The sequence below is a fragment of the Neospora caninum genome, chromosome IX, assembly GCF_000208865.1.
Source record: "Neospora caninum Liverpool complete genome, chromosome IX".
In the NCBI taxonomy this organism is placed as follows: domain Eukaryota; phylum Apicomplexa; class Conoidasida; order Eucoccidiorida; family Sarcocystidae; genus Neospora; species Neospora caninum.
Genome location: NC_018390.1, coordinates 1,015,446 through 1,032,257, shown reverse-complemented (window position 1 = coordinate 1,032,257; position 16,812 = coordinate 1,015,446). Strand labels below are relative to the sequence as shown.

The window sequence follows — 16,812 nt, the reverse complement described above, 5'->3', positions numbered from 1 at the left end:
CGGTTTTTTTTTTGTGAAACCGACTCGGACCAAGAGGCCGCGTTGCCTGTTTTCTCAACCGCATGCAAGAGAACACCGCGGCCCCGCAAGCGAAAGGAGAAAGAGATCGAAAAAGAACTCTGGGTAGCCCAGTGGAAGAAAGGACAGATACACCGAAACACAGAGACAGATGAGGCACAAAGAAACGCGACGGAAGCGAACGGGGGGAGAGTCATCGGCACGATGTGGAAAATTTACTTCTCCAGAGAAACAGACAGCCCCTTCGAGCACTCGTCCGTTCTTCTCTTTTGCACGACGCCGTCCGCTCTTCTGTCCTGTCTTCTTTCTTCCAAACCCGACGAATTTCCTGATCTCTATCGTTCCTTCCGTTCTTCCCCTCGTCTGTTTCTTTTCCTCTGCTTCTCGTTCGGGTCTTTCCCTTTGCAAGCTCTTCTCTGCCTTTGCTTCCTCTCCATTGCAGACGTTTGGTGAGCGTTTTTAGGTTGTTTTGCGCCGCCTCTCGACGGGGAGCTTTGTGTCGAGTGCAGCAACTTTCTCCCGCAGAGGAGCCGAGCCGTCTCGGAAAGGCCGCTCCACTTCCCAGGGCGGTTTCCGCGGTCTTCTCCACACGGACTAACCCGCCGGAGCGCGGCTGCGGCTCCGAGACAGATCCGATTCTTCCTTCCCCTTCTTTGCGACTCACCGAAACGGTCACCTTTCCAGTCTCCATTCGGTGGCGGAGGGCGAGGTTTGGTCACCTACACACCGCACTGCCTCGAGTAGCCCCCTCCCCTTCGCGAGGATGCTCTCGTCCTGCCTTTTGCTCTCGCCCTCCCCCGACGGAGGAGAAAAAACGGGGCGTCTCCTTTCTGTCTCTTGGATCGCCAGACTGGAAACCGTTGCCGACTCTCGCCTGCGGGGTGCGCCTCGCGCACCGGCTCGGGCCTGGAGCCTAAAGGTGTCTCCCTTTCTGCTCCCCGGCGCCGCAATTGGGGCGAGGGGAGTTTTCGCGCTGAGCGCGGACGGCGCGACAATCAGCGAAGAGCCTTCGGCAAGAAGCGCGACCGTTCCCCTCACCTCGCTCTGTTGTCGCTCTCGGACGAATCGGGATGGGTCGGGCGACGCAAGACCCGTGAGGAGATACCGATTCCGCGAAAACCGCCCTACGCTGTCTTTCTCGGCTTTGTCTCGAACCCATTTCCCTTCTCTCGGCTCACTCTCTTTCCGTTCCTTGTCTTCTCCCTCTCCTCTGGAGACGCGTTTCACTCCGTCGCGTCCGCGAGGAAGGCGCTTCGCGCTGGGCGGAAACGGAGCCGCGGGAGAGAGCGAGGCCGTCGAAGGCGAGGAAGCAGGGAACGAGAAGGAACTGTCAGGCTTGGCAGGCGAGCAGGGAGAGACAAACGCCGTGGGCGTGCCGAAACCGTGGGCGATATGTGGCATCGCAACCGCGTCTCGTTGGTCAGAATCCCCCTTTGTCTCGGGATGCGCGATCGCCCCTGTTTCCGAGAAAACGCCTGCACGAGAAAAAGCCGCCACCCACGGCCCTTCCGACGCCACATCCCATTCGCCTCCAGTCAAAGTGCTGCAAGACGAAAAAGCCTGCTTCTCGATCTTCTCGCTCTTTTCGCTTCGTTTGCATCCGCTGGCTTCGCGCGTTCGCAGTGTCGCCATTCCGTCGCTTGCGACGCATCGTGGAGCTCGCCCGTCCATCCGCCTCGTCTGCGCATTCCCAACCTCTTCTTCTTTTGCATGGTTGGGCGACCCGCACGCGTAGGGGCGTTGAAAAAGCTGTTGGTGCAGGCTGGTTCGGCGGCGACGGGAAGCCGCCGCGCGTGTCCCCTGTCCGCCTGCGCACCGCGACGCAGGCTCGCCTCTTGCTCCTGAGGCGAGCAAAGAACAGCCCGTTTTCTCGCTGACTTGCACACTCGGAGGGCGACACAGCGCCGACCGTGAAGCGGGTTGGGGCGTCGAAGCTTCTTCGCCTCGCTCCCCGCCAGCTCGCGGGGCGCGGGGTTCGGGTCCCGCCGCACAGTCGCCAGAAGCCGAGGCCGCCGAGCGGTCTGCTGGGCTGGGGTTTTCTCCGCATGCTTTCTGGGCGTTCGCGTCGCCGGCCCTCTCTCCAGTCGCAGCACCGCGGCGCCTTCCGCTCCTCGAAGGAGAAGCATCGCGTTCTGGGACCGCCCTGGTATCGCTCCAGCGCCCATGGAGTGTCTGTGAGGAGGCTGCACTTCGACGCCACCTGGCGGGGCCTTGGGGAGCGTGTGGGGTGAGGGAAGTCCGCTCGGCGCCCGACGAACAGACGCGGCGTGGGGCGAGAGAGAGAGAGAGACGGGACCGCCAGGCGAAGGCCTCGGTGCCTGGGTTTCTGGGAGAGTTGCGGCGGAAGGAGAGAACGAGAGGCAGGCTTGCGTCTGCGCGTCCGCAGGGAAGGCGCGCCGCTCCTCCCGGGTCGCATGAGAGGGAAACGCCTTCTGGCGGCCGAGCGCTTTTCGTTGGACGGAGAGGAGACCCCGGGAGAGAAGGCGCGTCCAGCTCTCGGCGCCCACTGGGAGAGAGCGAGGACGCAGGAACCCGAGCAGAAAGAGGAGAGGGAGAAAACGAAGCGGAACAGGACCGAAAAGGCGGAACGGATCCGTAAGAGAACGCAGATGGACGGGGCTGGGACGCCGCCTCGTGCTCTTCCCGAGACAGGGGCTTTGAGAGAGTGAACAACCTTAAGCTCTCCGTGATGTTCTTGTCCGTCTCCGCGTCATCCTGGGGACACGTGAGAGGCCCAGACGCCTTGACCGGAGCTTTTCTCGGAGAGAACGAGAACGGATTTGAGGTGTCCGGGATTCGCGACACGCAAGATTCACCTCGTTCGGACTTTGTGTCCTGTTCTCCACTTTTCGCTTCTCGCGCTGTCAGCTCGGCTGGCCGCTGAGAAGACACGAGGCCCTCGTTTCCTTCGACCTCGAGAGAGGCGTCGCCTGACCGGCCTCGAGCGTCTCCTCTGTCTCCAGATCCACCCTTTGCCCCGCTTCCGTGGCGCTTGGAGGCAGGCCGCGTCCTCGCCGCGCCTCGCCCTCGCTCTCTCCTCTTTTTCCCTTCTCGCGTTGCGCCTGCTCGCGAACATGCGAAGGCTTCTTCGTCAGAGGCCAGGGGCGAGGTCTGGGTCGCCGCGTCGACGGCCCCAAGACGCGCTTTCTCGGGAGGCAGCAGCAAATGTGGAGCGTCCGTTTCGATCGCGGAGAACCAGTCGTGCAGAGCGAGCCCGAGGAGATAGCCAGTGAGTTGCAAGTCGTTCGGATCGAAGTGGCGAGCTGCCGTTCGTCCTCCGACTCCAGAAACCCCCGTGGACGACGAACTGCTTCCTGCGCCCCCGGCTGTCGGGACACCTCCCGGCTCGTCCCCGAGGAGGGCGCCAGGCGCGCTCCCGGGTGTACATACACCTGAACTCAGAGCCGACACGCCCGACCGAGGTGGACGTACACCTGGGCCGGGACACACGGAGGCCCCCGTTGAGACGCTTTGCAAAACGCCGTCACTTTCTCTCGCGTTGGGTTCGGACGGCAGGGACGTTGCGCGTGGCGGGGCCGCAGACGTCTCTCGAGAGGAGGCCTGCGCTTTCCTGCCGGCCGCCGCCGAGGCAAAGCTTTGAGTCGCGGGCACGTCTCCTGCGGCCGTGCTAGGTTCCCGTTGGGCGCGGTTCCTCGTCGAGGCAGCAGGCATCTCGACCGCCGAAAAGGACGCGGCTCTCTCTTTGTCTCCTGGACTGCCTGCCGCAGAGGACCGTTTCTCCCCTTCCTTTCGTTTTCTCCCGGATGCGAAGAAAGCGCCTGTCTCTCCTTTACCGGCCGGAACAGGTCGGCTGTCTCGTTCGCTTCGTCTCTTGGCACCTCTGTCCCCCAGCGGTTCTGTCGCCTCTCCGCTGCTTTGTCCGGAACACCCCGCCTGCTCTCGCCTGTCCTGGGATGGAAGTCCCCTCGGACGCACGCCTGCTGAGACAGATCCTGCATCGCGGACTCGCCCAGCTCCTCGCGGGCCTTCCGGCTTCGACCGCTTCTCCCGAGGAGCGCCGGTGGAGACGCGGGGCGAAGCGGAGGCAGGCGCTCCTGGCGGCGCACTCCGTCTCTGGGAGGCGCCAAGTTCCGCCGAGCATACCTCGCGGAGCGGCGAAGACACAGAGTGCGAGGCGTCGCGCCGCATCCGAGGATCGGGCTTCTGCGCAGGGACACTCGAAGCAGGCGACACCCCAGAGAGGCCCGAAGCGGAGGAAGAAGAAACCAGAGAAGTGGACGCAGACGAAGACTGTCCAAGTGCACAGTTTGGGGAGGGACGTGGACTGTCTGAGGGCGGCGCAGGCGAATCCGGCGAGCGCGGCCACGTCGGCAGAACCGCGGGTCCAAAGAGCGAAGCCTCCAGGGTGTAGCTACAGACGATGCCGAGGTCACGGCCACAGACAACTCGGCCAGCGCCCTCCTTCGACTTCTCCACTCGAAACGAAGACTCGGATCTGCAAAACCAAGGACACCTCGCCTCGAGGAGGGAAGGCAGCAGGCCGCCGGTAAGTCTCGAGGAGGAAGCGGCTGTCATCGGCTGCTGCTCGGCGTTGCAGTACCTGCGCAAAAAGCGAAGGAAACCAGAGTGTTTTTTCGAAGTGTTCTCACACACACATATATGCGGATTCGCATGCACGTGGACATGTCTGCGCCTTGAGAAAACAGACGTGCGTGAAAATCGAGAGCTTTCGCCTGCATGGGGTGCCGAGCGCACGCGTGGCCATGGCTAGGCGGTAGGACGCCGAGAAGGGCGAACGCCGCGCACTAGGTAGATGTGGATGCATGGCGATGCACGCCAAGAGCCGAAACACACAAAACGGCCCACATCTGCGTGATGCAGGTTCGCGTTTCCGCCATGCGACCTCGTCGCACCGTGAGGCCTGCTGTCGCTGTGTCCTCTCTCCGTTTGATGCACGGCTGGTTTCTTGGGGTGTTTTGTGTCAGATCTGTATCTCGTCGTCTCTGTCTGTCTTGCTCTGTGTGTTCTCTGTCGTTCTCTTTCTCCAGTCCTCTCCCTTTTTCTGTCTCTTTTCGGTTCAGCTATACATGAAGACGTCGAGTTTGGTCGAGTGCGCATGCAAGTCGAGGAAGAGGAGGGCGCGGCTCTCGAGTTGAGCTTGGTGGAGGAGCGCCTTTGAGCAGAAGATCGCAGGGTGGAGCTGCAGGTCGGGTTCGCGCCACACGCGGTTCAGATCGTGCCCGCAGAGAGCGCACCGACTGTTCCCGCGCACGACGCCGTCGACATTCAGCATCGGAACCACGAAAATCCGAAAGTGATCGCGGAGCGCGACCGCGCGAGGCTCCACGGGGGCGAGGAGAAACGCCAGAAGCCCCTGCATCACCCAGCTAGCGCTCGTCTCCCCGGGGTGCACACGCGCAGAGAGAAACAGGACGGGCCGCTCGAGAGGCGGCACCGGAGGCCGGCACGACGCGCACGCTTGTCGAGGCCCGAGAGAAGAGGCGCGAAGGGAAACAACAGACTCTTTCGTCGGCGAGGAAGGATCCCGCGAAGCGCCAGCGAGGTCACCACCCCACGCGAAACGACGCACAGGCGGAGACAAAGCAACACAAGAGGAAGAAGAGGAAGAAGAGGAAGAAGAGGAAGAGGACGAAGGGGAGGGGGAGGACGACGCGCGAGGCTTAACCAGACGGAGAGGTGAAGGACTGGATACGTGTAGACGGGGATCGGACGAACGAGAAGGTGTAGACACTGAGGTGCGATGAGGACACGGCAACGAAGATGAAGATCTCGCCTTTTTCGGAAGAAGTATGCGTGAAGTCGAGCCCCCAGTCGCGTCGCCTCCGAGCGGCGCCGTGATTCGATCGGTTTCGCTTCCTCCCTGTTTCCCCTCTGCGCGAGGTTGACAGCTAGAATCCAAGCTTGTCCTTCGCAGTTCCCTTCCCCTGGCGTTTTCACACACTTGCCTGTCCCCTCCCGAGTCGCTCTCCCCCCTCTCCGTCTCCCCCCTCTCCGTCTCGTCCAGCTTCTTGCAGTCGTGCCGATTCACTTGGCTGCTCCCGTGGCCATCTTCCGCTCCTCCGCCGCACGTTCGTCCTCCCTGTGCACCTCCTGGACGGCGCGTCGCCAACTCGCCGCTCGCAGAATCGAACAACAGTTCGCCTTTGTGTCGAGATCGACAGACAGCGCAAGCGTATCCCCGAGGCCAGAGACTCTCCGAGAGCGGACCTGACCCAGGGCGCGTCGCCGACACACAGGGAAAGCAGTCGGGCGTCTTCGCCTGGTGCTCATGCGGCGGCGGTGAAGGTGAGAACCACTGCAAGAGAGAACACCTCGAGCGCAATGGCCGAGCAGACGGATCTGCCGCTTCGCTCTCTCTCTCTGTCTCTTGTGTCTCTGCTGTCTCTTGTGTCTCTGCTGTCCCTCGATCAGTCTCCGGTTGAGGGCCATCGGCCTGAGAGGCGATTGCATCCTCTCGCTTGACGGCTGCTGGCTGGAGGCTCTCGCAGGCTCCGCGCCGACGGGGCGAGGAACGCGGTCGGTCAAGAAGCGCCGCAGCGACTTCGTAGTCTAGCCCCAATTTGCGACTGTCAAAGGCGAGAGGAAGACTGGAGGCCTCGAGAGCCTTCCACCGCCTTCTCGTGTGGCGTTTTTCGCCTTTCTGCGCAGGGTTTGCGGGTTCAGATCGACACGTCGCAGGCGACGCCGCCCCAGGAGGGCCCTCAAGCAGAGGGCAGAGATCGACACCACCGCCACAGCCAAGAGAAAACGAAGAAGGGGAAGAAGAGAAGGAAGAAGAGGAAGAAGAAGGCGAGGAAGAAGAGGAAGAAGAAGGTGAGGAAGAAGAGGAAGGAAATGGAGAAGATGAATGTGGAAGGGGATTTGTGATGCAGAGCACTGGGCAAACAAGCCCTCCTGGAGTAGCACACAGAGCGTCCTGACGACACAGCTGAGGAAGCACACAAAAGGCAGAGTTGGAGAGCGTGGAGCTGAGCAGCGATTCGCAAAGCGGGACTCCAAGAAGAGAAGAAGGGGGGGCGAGAGAGCCGACAAAACAGCTGAGAAAAGCCTTGCTGGAGTGGGGAGGAGGGCGGCCGACTTTCGTTCTACGCATGCAGCACGAGCGGTGTATATACAGCCCAAACCTTCCGGCGCATCGAGAGGACACGTAGAGGCACGCACGTGCCGAAACGCAGGCTCTGGGACCAAAGCATGGACCAGAGAAGAACGACAGGAAAATGAGAAGTGAAAAAGTGGGAGACGGGTTGCTGTCCTTCGCCAGCGGAGAGGAATCTCGGAAAGAGCCCGACGAGCGAAGCGAGAGTGACCTGTGCAGCGCGAGAGGCGGTGCGGTTCTTTTCTTTCGTGGAAAGACGGGCTTTTTCCGAAATTCGAACAAGCGATGGCTCGTCACGGAAGAGATCTTCTCAGTTCTCTTCGTGTTCTCTGACACCAGTCACGCAGAAACACAGAAACGCGTGCGCACTTCCGTCGCGCCTACCCTGGCGGCTGCGGGTTGGCTCTCGATGCAGTGGAGCACGTCGAGGAGGTGGGAGTAGGTGTACGTACACCCCGATGCGAAGTAGACTGTATCGTTTGGCCGCTTGAAGGTGAAGGAGATCTCCATGGTGCAGTATCTCTTGTTCGCCAAGCCTCCCCCGCTGGCGCCTGCGTCCATTTGGGCTCCTGTGCCGGAGATCGGGGAAGACAGCGCTCGGTCCGCCGTCTCTCCGCAAACTGCTTGCGCTGCCGAGACACCCGGGACGGCTGTGGATCCCTGGCCATCCGGACCTGCGCAGCTAGGCGGCCAGGGGGAAGTTCCGCGTTTTCCATGGCACGGAGACGCGAGCGAAGGGTTCGCACCAGCGATCTCCGCGCCTTGCGTGTATCGATTTCGGTAATACTTGACACTCTCGCTGGTGCGCCGCCAGACTGCGGCTCCAGTTTCGCGCTGCTCAGCCACCGAGAAAGTCAGCGGGCGCATCCCGTGACAGAAGAGAGAATCCGTCTTCACCAGGTTCACGATCTTAAACCTGGAGAGACCAGAGACGCCCCACAGCACAAACGTCAAAGAATGCCCGCCGACGCCGAGAGATGGGAGAAAAAAACCACTGGTCCACGCTAACTGACACAGACTTCCATACGTACAGAACAAAAGCTGTAAACATGCATGTAAGCACACGCAAACATACAGGTACCCACATCGATAAATGCGCACGGATGTGCATTTGCTTTTATTTGCATGTACCTACGGGGGTGGTGAGATATGATTGAAAGCGGAGAGAGGCAAGCTACGCTCATATGCAGTGCAGTGTGTGTAGGGACGGCGACGCGATCAATGCAAAACATGTATCCTTGTATGTACATGCATGCATATAAGCATGAGCCGACATGTGGATACACCGTTAGGGCGGAAAAGGCGCAGAGGGAGACTGAGCACCTACAGGATTCCGTTGGTTGCATGCACGAAACGTTTCTAGACAGGAGAAAGAGAGGCGTGAGAGCGTGTGAAAACGGGTCTCTCAACGCGGTCCCCCCTGTCTCTTTCGTAGCCCCTGTGGAGAGTCTCACGTGGCTGTGAAGGGAAGTCGTTCATTGTGGTGAGGCTGCATCGCCACCGAGAAGAGAAACCAGCCTGTTTTGATTGTTCCGGCGAGGGCGTCTGACCGCAGAAGGAGCAGATACTCTTCCTTCTGGTGCGCGTTCTGGACGGCGAGTTTCAAGTTCCCTGAACGGTCCACGGACACCATGGGAAAAGCGGGGGAAAGTGCAAAGGGACAGCGAACCCCAAACGACATCCGAAGCGCCCTGTGCGCCGGAGTCTGGGGCGAAACAGACACGCCGCAGTCCCCGGCAGCCCGAGGGACAGAAGAAAGGGACTACAGCGCCCGCAGACTCTCGCGGCGCGTCGTGAAAACAAGGGAGAAGGCAACGCCTTCCCGGCCTGCTCAGAAACTGGACAGGCCCAATGGCAGAGATCGGCAGAGACCGCTCGCACGCTGTTTTCTGGAAACCGACGAACTGGGGCGCCGACGTGTCCGACGTCGAGTTGATCCGATCAGAGACAGGGAGGGGAGGAGAGAAGAAAAACGGGCTCGCAGATCGGCGGCGCGTTCTCTTGGGGGGTTGTAGGTGACTCTTTGGATTTTTGTTAGGTTTCCGCGTCTTTGCTGCACGCTCTCACCGCTCTCGAATCGCGAATCGAAGACAAGCGAGTCCGGGGGGACCATCACCTGTAAGGCGGGAGGAAGCGAAATCGCGCAAGAATGGAGGGACTGAACGCGCCTGCGTCCTCCACACAGATGACCCAGCTTTTAATTCAAGATCTCAACCAGTAGTCCAACTCGCATACACTCCCCAGAAAAAGCTTCAGTTCGCTCTTTCTCAGTCTAGACAGGCGTGAGGCCTTCTTTGTCGGCAACAGTGATGGTGTCTCCCTCCGTTCCAAGCACCGGCTACAACGAATTGCAAACTTGAAGAGGGTAGACAGGAAAAAAGGTTGTGTACCACTGCCGTTGTGGCCCCTCGATGCCTACTCACTTCCCCGCGGTTCGCACCGCGGTGGACACGCACTCCACTCTCTCTAGGGCCGCACAACGGAGTATGCTGTCGCGGGGAAAGTGGGGAGTAGAACGGGAGCAGAAGGCGTCCTTTACTGACTCATCTTTGCTCTCACCACGTCGTGCATGCACATGCCTCGCAAAGGTACTTGTCCTCGAGAACCTGCGTCGCTCTCGGCGCCGTCACCCTCTGCGCCGCCGCGCCCTTCGTGCTCCAGCGACACGTGGGACGGTCGCCACGGCTCTGCATGCTTGGGGAGGCTGAGAGGTCGGTCTTGAGGCGACTTCGGCCTCGCCTCGGGTGGCAAAAGATTCAGAAACTCACGCGTCGCACTGCTGGTGTAGCAGCACAGACAGCAGCGCCGCTCCGAGCAGCTTTTCGGTTTGGTCGGAGACCGCCCGGCTGGGCCTCGGGTTTCTGAGGCGACACGCGAACCCGCGGTCGCGCCAGAAGGCCCCGGAGCCGGCACCGCGGCGCTCGGGCCACGCCGGCCGTAGCGCGGCACCAGACTAGCTGCGTTTGCGCAGCATCGGCATTCGGAAGGGGAGTGCGTCTCCCTCTCTGACGCGGGGCTGGAGCCTCGCGCTCCTCGCCTCGAGCTCCGCTTGAACGCTGACTTCCAGCCCTGGTCTGGAGGCCTCGCTCCCGCGGCGAGACGCTGGCGCCTCCGCCCAGACGCACTAGGGGAGGCGAGACCCGCCGGCTCGGAGCCGGGCGGTTGGGCGGCAGTCCGGCCGGTCGCAAACGGCGCCCCTGTGGAGACACTTTCGGCTTTCTGCGGAGGCGCTTCCGCTCCAGAAGAAGACCCGCCGGAGCGAGGACGGTACGCCTCGGGCGACGCCCTCTCACTTCGTTTCGCAGCACGCAAGTGCTTTGACGCACCTCGGGGACATCCGCGACAGCAGCAGCAGCCGGAGCCCGGTCTGGGCCATCCTGCTGGATCTTTTTTCAACAGCGACACAGACGCCTCGTTCGCTTCTTTCGACGATCGCGGAGCGTCCCCCGGTTCCTGACTCTCCCGGAGAAGCTCAAGAGGGTGGGCCGGAGACCACGGTGGCGCAGACGCTTCTGTCTCTTCGAGGCGTGGAAGAGGAGACAGTCGGGCCGCGCTCGGGGAACCGCTGCGAGGGAAGAGACAGAAGGACACACACACGAGGGAAAGCGGGGGGTAACGAGGAAACAACACATTTGCTCAGCCCGCGAAAACAAACCCTGCGCCGACTCGGTTTTCCGTCGCGGCAGAACCGAATCTCGAGCTCCACGGCTTCAGGCGCGAACGCTCACACGAAGGCGCCGCCTGGGTCTCAGCTGTGTGTGCGACTCCCCCGGTCGAATTTCTGTTTACCCGAGGATCGATAGCGACGTGTTCGCCAGGAGGAACAGGAGCGTAAAAGAAGAGACGCTTCGCACAGAGGCCAGAGCAGCTTACGCTTTTCTCTTTGAAGGACGGAGAACCGTGCGGCACGCGTCGTGGTAGACGAGGGTGCCTCCGAGGAGATACCTGTAGCCGGTTGCCGCAACAAGGAAGCCGAGAGACCCGTGACTCGGACTCGCGTCCGGGAACCCTTGAGGCTCTGTGAAGTTGGGGACTGCTCTGGCCACCTTGTGCTCACAGAGGAGAGAAGGAAAGTCTGAGGAGACTCCAGGACTCTTGGCCGCAGGCGCCCCTGTGGATGCATGTGACGCAGAACACCGGCCAGCTGAAGCCCCGGCCGGCTCCAGGACAGCTACGTTTGTCGCCGACCGGGGGACGGAAGAAGGGAAAGGATGACGCAGAGAGGAAACCTGGCGCGTCGCAACAGATGGTGGAGGTCCGCGGGCGACTGGGGCATCGTCCTTCGCGGAGCTTGAGTCTGTGGGTAGGCGAGACAGCTGCGCGAAGGAGAGCGGAACGAGGTTCCTGCCGCTCTGCACTTCGCTGTCTCCGCGCCCCACCATGGTGGCGGTCGACTGGACGGCCTCGAAATGCATCTGTCGTAATGTCGCTTCGTCCCCGTCGGTCTTGCTCGCACTCAGAATCCAGGTTCTCTCGCGCCTGCTGTCGCGCTGGACTGCCAGCGTGCATAAAAGAGACAGCCGGTCTCTGCGCCGCCCCCAGGTCGGTCGAGTCCCTGCGTGGCCGGGCTGCGACTCTCCATTCTTGAGCGCGACAAGATCTGTTGGGGAGAAGAGCCGTGTCTCTTTTGCCTCTCGTATCTCTCCCCTAGCATATCGCTTCACGCTTGCTCTTCCAGATCTTTCAGACACTCCACAGCCACCTTGGGTAAGCAGCCAGTTGCCTTTTGTGTTGAGGTGGCCTGGAGCCTGTATTCTGTCTCGGTTGTTCCCCCGCTGTTCAACCTGAAGCTGCGAGGACTTTCGCACAACCAGGACAGCTCAGAGAGGACCACAACAGCGAGTGAACTCGCGAGACACAGGCTCTCATCTCGCTGCTTCCCGAGAGCGCGCGCGGAAATGCGCGCCCGGCCTGCGAAATGAGAAGGTTCAGTTCCCCGTCGAGTCACATCCGCGGTTTGGAGAAGTGCAAGACGGAGCGGCGGGGGAAATCTAGCGACCGAGAACCTGTGTCGCCTTGTGCACGAGGCTTTCACTGGTGCAGTTTCCATGCGGAACTCCGAACTCCAGAGGAGTGACGTACTGCCACGGGTGACAACACGCGCGGTTGAGAGAGGCCTGTGGAGGGGGGGGGGCGTCTTGCCGCGAGCGGCGCACAAGAGCAAGCAGAAAGATGCCTTCGAAAAGGACTTCCACGGGCGCGCGCCTGTGAAAAGAACAGAGGAGGAAAGGAACAAGAGTGCGAGAGCTTGCAACTTTTGCTGTTGCCCCGCTCGCTTGACTTCTCTCCGCCAACCGCGCGACAGTTTGTAGAAGCAAGGAGGAGTCTCAAGACACGCCTGGCCCCACGCGGCACTCTCGGGGCATGCACAGCCGGAGATCAGCCGGCGCGAACTTCCTGGATGTTCGGGAGAGTTGAGTTTCGCCGTTTTCCCTCCGCTTAAGTTAACCCCCGTCCATCTAGCCATCTAGCCGGATATACTCTCAACCTGGCACGGACGGGGCGCGGGTGTCTTGCTCCGCACGCGCCGTTGCGCCAATCAGGTGCGTGCGCGGCACACTCGGGAACAGGTTCTGCTGGAGACTCTAGGATCACTCCCCGAAGAATGCCATGTCTCTTTTCTGCCGGTCCAACCCGCCTTTGGAATCAAAGCGGAACTCGAGGCGCCTGCAGCTTGCCTGTAAGTGAGGGCCTTGTCTGTCGCGCGACAAACGTCCCCCCCCCCCGGTTTGCAGGTTTTGGTTCATCCGCCACCTTCAAACAAGTTCTTCAGGATTGCTGGACATCGCCACGCCAATGGACTGCTTAAAAGACAGCTAAAAGTGTCGGATTTCAATATCCTACGACATTACAGGTTAGTCCACATCGGTTATCTTCTACGCGTAGTATATGGTTTACTGTTATCACCCGTTTTTAACCGCGGAGAAAACGGCTACTCAGATGCTCGAATGATCAGTACCATTGCACTGGGAGTGCTACTCTCCGAGGCAGGATTCGGGCAGTCAGTCTTTGAGAATTTTCTGGTCGGCAACGTCCTCGCACCTCCTTGCCCGAGACGGCGGCTGGGCGCGTCTGTGCGACGCAAAAGTAGACGTGAGAGCAGAGCGGCTTTTTCAGCTAACTCTCCGCTTCTTGTAAGATCGCCATCCTGTTGGGTGTTTACGTGGCGAACGCAGAGGAGAGTGCAGTGTCTCCGGTGCGATAGGTCTACGTAGTTGACGGCTTCCCTTCCCCGAAGTTGGCAAAAAAAACCCGGTAGACTTGCAGGCGAAAGTTGCTGCGAGAGAGCTCGTGTCCCCGCAGTTTGCGACGTAAAACCCCGCTCTCGGGGATGTGGTGCATTCGTGACTGCAGCCAGTATTGGACTGCATGGCTGCTCCAAAATAATTGTCGCGTTGTTGTGAATGGTCTGTAGTGCCCCCTCCTGCGCTCGCGAGGAAAGACTAGACCTTCTCCCAACCCCCGGCAAAGCAGCACCGGAACAAGGCAGCCGTTTTCTCCAGACGGAAAGCGCGTTCCAGGTTTCACGCGATTTCCTGACTAAGGCTTCCGTGGTTGATGGAGATGAGACTCCCGTCTTCGGCCACCAATCCGTCCGGAAGCTCGACCATAGTGTGACTTACCCGCGCCGGCGTTTCCGCGCGGATTCGCGAAATCTTGCCCATCCGTGAAAAGAATACGTCCTCTCTTTTTGGTCGTACCGATGATATGACACGAACACGTATATCACCCGACAAAGCCCCGTCACTATAGAGTGGGACGACTCGTGGCGGTTTTGGAAAATGCGTGGGCTTCCGCTAAACGCTTGGAGCAGTTCCTTCTGAAACTTCGTGTGTGGCGGTTCCTACCAACACTCCTCGCACCGCTCGGAGGCGCATCGGCGAAAAACGATAAAGGGGGAGGGAAAATCGTGAAGGCTCTGGCTGCTGTGCGTCGGAGAGGCAAGCCTGTGACTCTCAAGCGGGCTCCTTGGGTGGTAACGAGACATGGGGCAACGCGCGCCCTGTGATCACTACTTGCGGGTTTGACAAATTCTAGTGTACTTCAAGTCTGTTGCACAATCCACGTGGGAATCTCGGCTAGCCTACGACTCTCTTTTCCCGAAGTCCCGTCTCCCTGGCTTCCAGTGAAGCACAAAAGAAGATTCTGACAGTCCCTCTTGCCGAGGGCAAAAAGGGGCTGCATTGCAACCGGCGCTCATGCAAAATGAGACTCAGATGAAAAAATACACGGAACAAGCGGATTGCTCGGCAAACAGGTAGAATGGAAAACACAACATACACAAAACCAACCGCTGCACGCGGAGTCACTACACAAGCTCGGGCTGTTTCGTTGTCGCGCGTCCTTTCGACACGTGACCAGGAGGCTCTCGCATTCAGGGCAGCCGAGGGGGACGGCAAACGTTGTTGCCGATAGGAGGCTCCCCGTCCAAAAGATCTCGTGCGACTGCTGCTCGAAAGCCCGTTTTTCCACACAGCCGCGTCCGTCCACGAATGCAGCGAAAGGATCCACGAGCCATGCGTGTGCGCTCACCCCTTGTTTGCCGCGCCGCAGAACGAAAAGGTAACCTTGCGCCCACCGTCCTTGTGTCCTTGTTCTCTCGCTTCCCCGTGCTGACAGCTCGCCCACCGAGCAGGGGAGCGCGTCACCCCCAGCCGCCCATGCTTGGTCGGGGTCCGAAGCCTGGCCGGGGACCGAAGTTCGGTCCTGGTCCGAAGCTCGGGGAAGGCGACGGCGGCCTCATCCCCGGGGGCATCATCCCCGGTCCCATTCCCGGTCCCCCGGGCATCCCCATCATTCCCACGCCTGCCGGACCGATACCCGATCCCCCTCTGGGGCCGCGGACGCCAGGCGGACCCATCATCCCCATCGCGGGCGGCATCATCATCGAGGGCGGTCGCGGCGCTCCAACCATCCCAGGCGGCCCCATCCCGGGTTGACCCATTCCTGGCACGCCCGGGCCGAAGAAGCCGTCGAACGCGTCGCCTGCCTCCATCATCAATCGCATCTGCGCCTGGTCCTTCAATTTCTTCTCGTTGTACGTGTCGATCATTTCGGCAAAGAAAGATCCAACGCCCGCAACGACGTACAACCCGCTGCTGACGAGCGTCAGGTACCACGGCATGCCGACTGCCGGGTACGGCAGTTGCTGGCCGGCAACAATCATTCTCCAGCACGTATCTGTCTCCCAGATCCAATACCCCAGACACCCGTAGCAGACGGCGCCCGCTAAGAACCAGCAGGCCATCTGCAGGTACGCCAGTTTCCCGAACATGAAGAACCACCCGACTCCAATGAGTCCGAGCGCCCCGCCCACCGACAGTGCACCCAGCAAAATCGTCGAGATCGTGCTGATGCGCTTGTAACACGAAATGCGCGTACTAATTGCGTCCTGACACTGAGCCGGACACTGCGTCGCCCAGGCCTGGAACTGCGCATTGGACTGCGTCGCCTGCTGGCCAATTTGGATGGCTGCGTTCCCTCGCGTCGTGATGTCCGAGACGCGCTGCGTCCAACTTATGTAAGCACCGCCTCCATCGTAAACGATGTTATATAAACCGTACGAGGTCTCGCTGACAGATACCGTCCGCTCTTTACTGCGGAACATGTAGCGGTACTGAATCGCTGCTCCATTCCGCCACGTACTCAGAATCATCCCCACGACCGACAGGCCGGCTCCAGCAATGACGCAGATACACAGGAGGTACCATATCGACGACGTCTGCTCAGGAATTTCCTCCCGTTGACGCCGCTTCTTCTTCTGTCCGTACCCCATTTTCTGAGAAACGCGCCGAGAGGAAGAGTTGCCTGTGCAGAGGTCAAAAAGCGACACGAAGCTACAACGCGGCCATCCAAGCCGGCCTGAAACTCTCACGAGGACGTGAGATACATCCAGAGCCTCTCTGGGCGCGCCAGAAAAGAGAGCGAGAGAAAAGACGCCGTTGTCTCTTTTTCTAAGGTACCAGACCCGGCGATTTTTGACGGGAAGCAGGAAAGCCTCACCTGCCGTTAGACCTAAACCCGGTGGACGTCTTTCATGTGACACTGAACACCTCCGCCTAGCTGCAACGAATGACAAAATCAGGGCTTTCCGAGAGATACAGCCAGTCCCAGTCAACTACCTTTTTTGCACAACTTAGAAGGTAGCCATCATGCAACGGCAGCGTGGCAGGTTACACGCCCGAAGGAACTTTCCGGCTAGGACTGCTACGACGAGGCAGGTGAAGCGGCGCGCCCGAGTTAACCACCACTCTTTTAAAACGCCGATTCTCAAAAAAAAACGCGCTTGTTAACGGATCCGCACAGAGGGAGGCGATGTTGCAAACCGGTCGCTGGCTCGGCGTAGCATGCACATCGCCCCGGGCAAATCGGTGGACGAAGAGTGACTCGAAAGAGAGACGCAGCAAAAGGTGTACGAAAGTTCCAACGCTTCAAAAACGAGGTCAATTCACAACCTTCGACGCCTCTCGTCGAAAGGACGCGGCGGCACGCGAAGCGCAAGACCGCCTTTTGTCGACTCCTGAAAAGGCTGCAGGCCTTTGGTTCCCCCGTGGCGCTCAGCGAGAGCGAGAAGAAACTCCTAGCACAGATCCATCGACCGTAACACAACCGCTATCGTAAAAATTCCAGAACAAAGATATACGGGAAGAAAGCAAACCGCTCGCCGGACCGACCGTTGCGACGCGGCCAGAGAGGTTGGCGCGTCGAGATATGCG

The 16,812-nt window shown here is 60.3% G+C and overlaps 2 protein-coding genes across 2 annotated transcripts; both read right to left on the bottom strand.

Moving 5' to 3' along the window:
• Window positions 1–690: 690 nt before the first annotated feature.
• On the bottom strand, window positions 691–11,478 carry NCLIV_039720 (putative zinc carboxypeptidase; the record flags this gene model as incomplete). The annotated part of the gene is made up of 7 exons (XM_003880881.1): window positions 691–4,579; window positions 5,067–6,928; window positions 7,481–8,012; window positions 8,551–8,707; window positions 9,164–9,212; window positions 9,656–10,661; window positions 10,970–11,478. The coding sequence occupies 7 exons, from the start codon at window positions 11,476–11,478 to the stop codon at window positions 691–693; spliced, it is 8,004 nt and encodes a 2,667-aa protein (XP_003880930.1).
• A 3,263-nt stretch (window positions 11,479–14,741) lies between these two features.
• Window positions 14,742–15,872, bottom strand: NCLIV_039710 (multitransmembrane protein with signal peptide and GMGPP repeat at C-terminus, related; the record flags this gene model as incomplete). The annotated part of the gene is made up of 1 exon (XM_003880880.1): window positions 14,742–15,872. The coding sequence occupies one exon, from the start codon at window positions 15,870–15,872 to the stop codon at window positions 14,742–14,744; it is 1,131 nt and encodes a 376-aa protein (XP_003880929.1).
• Between the last annotated feature and the right edge of the window lie 940 nt (window positions 15,873–16,812).